Below are 2,199 nucleotides of genomic sequence, written 5' to 3'. Positions count from 1 at the left end.
GACATAAATTTGTTAGCAGTTTGTGAAGCTTTAATGAGAAAACAATTGAATAAAGAAATTATTCAAATAATGGAAATAATGGATTCTTCTCTTTAAACTTCTCTTTTGTAACTGATTTTCTTAAACTTCGTATTAACAAAACTCTTCCCTTTAAACAATTTCACAGTTGCCACTAAGTGAGATAACCAGATAATTTTTGGAATCAGTTGACTTCATTATGCCTCATATTATGAATTATATTTATGAATGAAATAATCCTGCAGAAAAGTTGAAGAGTGGTTTTCTATATGGCTAAAGTCAAGTAAAAATGCCAATAAAATGTTTGAAAAATATACTTTGGATATATAGGTAAAGCAGGTACTTGACATCCAATTGCAAATGACATCCAATTGCAATTTTTTTTTTTTTTTTTGAGTTTAACTTATTTATTTAAGCCATCTCCTGCCACAAGCAAAGGGATGGAAGATCAGGATACCAGTCATCATCTGATACAAGTAAAGAAGGTGAGCTTAAGGTCTCCTATAATTTTTCTGGTCCATGTGCAAAGCAATGGTCCAAACCAGTGCTGTGGTCCCCGGTGCCTAGGTAGTGGTCTGGATTCTTTCTTCATCTTTGTAACCAGTTGGAAGTGGATTCACGTGAGGGTTGTGGAATACAGTAGGGTTACCATCTCCCCAGGGAAATGGCTTGGTCCTGATGCGAAGATGGGGTAGGGTATGAACCCGGGTCTCTGGTGCTCTCCGTGGCGTGACTTCAGGAACACATTCAGCATGCTGCATGCTACTTCCGGGAGCACGAGGAAGTAGGTGAGGGCCTTCCACATGCTAGCTGAGCCCTCCTCGCCATGGGAGCCCCTCGACATAGGCCACCCCAACTGTGGGCGGGACCAACCCAGCAACCAAGAAACCCTGGACACAGCAGCTGCCTCCGTTTTCGACCTGGACTCTGCAACTGTTAAAGTACTATTTTAAATCTCTATCCAATAGTTTCTATCAGTATGTATTTATAAAACGGATAAGAAAAAAACCTACTAGAAAGAGCTGCATAACAGCCCATTAAACCAGAGTTGCTCCATTGCTGTAACTGATGCTTTGAAACTGATGTGGCACAAACTGTAGTGAACTACAGTGAAAAAAGGAAGTTCAAAAACAAAAACTGTATTATTTATTTATTTATTTATTTATTTATTTATTTATTTATGGTATTCATGCTTTTCAGAACTAAGTTCTGAAGAGAAAAAAAAAGTTTTAACAACAACAACAAAAAATTTTATTACCAACTTTAGTCCATACCATGTTAGTTTTAAATAGATGGTAGAGTTGATAAACTGCAATTTGTAAGGATGATGTGGAGCTACTTACTACAGGCTGTGTTTTTTTTTATCCTATAGATGATCTGAATACTACTTGAGTTTAAATATCTTATTTTAAATATAATGAAGGAATACTCTGTATTATTAAATTGAAAATAAATAAAACCAATTCTGGAAGAAAAAAAAAAAACAATAACAAGTAAAATGTTTACATTTCTCTTATTAGGAATTAATGTGTATGTGTTCACTTATCTTTTTTTGGCTGGGTTTTTTTTTTTTTTTCTTTTTTTTTGAGACAGAGTCTCACTATGTCGCCCAGGCTGGAGTGCAGTGGCGGCGGTCTCGACTCACTGCAAGCTCCGCCTCCCGGGTTCACGCCATTCTCCTGCCTCAGCCTCCCGAGTGCCCGCCACCACGCCCGGTTAATTTTTTGTATTATTTTAGTAGAGACTCACTTATCTTAACAGATACCTGTGATATTCATTCTCCTCTATAGTCCACTATACTTAGTTCTCACGTACAATTGTTTATTTCTACTTACAGTATATATGAATGTGTATTATGTATTATTTGTTATATATAAGTGGCTGCTATATGAAGATATAAAATAAATGTATATCATATGTATGTGTGTTTCTTTATATAACTCTGATTTGGTTCTAACTGAAATTACTATGCATTACTATAAATTTTAAAATATTCTATTTGTCTTATACTCAGTGTATTTGATACTGTTTATAGAAAGAAACCTTAAAGACTATTAAAATACTACTTTATCTTAAATATTTTATTTCTTGAAATGTAGCATGATAAATGTAAACTTTTTAAAGTAAATCTTTTACTAATTTTTTTTTTTTTTTTTGAAACAGAGTCTCGTTCTGTCACCC

General features: G+C 34.6%; 1 protein-coding gene across 1 annotated transcript; it reads right to left on the bottom strand.

Annotated features, from left to right (window-relative positions):
* Positions 1-581: 581 nt before the first annotated feature.
* Positions 582-919, bottom strand: LOC112628289 (cytochrome c oxidase subunit 6A1, mitochondrial-like). The gene is given in 2 exon segments (XM_025391037.1): positions 582-715; positions 718-919. Coding segments are annotated over 2 exon segments (279 nt in total). The 5' UTR covers positions 863-919.
* Between the last annotated feature and the right edge of the window lie 1,280 nt (positions 920-2,199).

This window comes from Theropithecus gelada, chromosome 1 (assembly GCF_003255815.1).
Source record: "Theropithecus gelada isolate Dixy chromosome 1, Tgel_1.0, whole genome shotgun sequence".
NCBI lineage: Eukaryota > Metazoa > Chordata > Mammalia > Primates > Cercopithecidae > Theropithecus > Theropithecus gelada.
The sequence above is the reverse complement of the archived record's forward strand: the minus strand, read 5'-3'. Positions and strand labels throughout refer to the sequence as shown.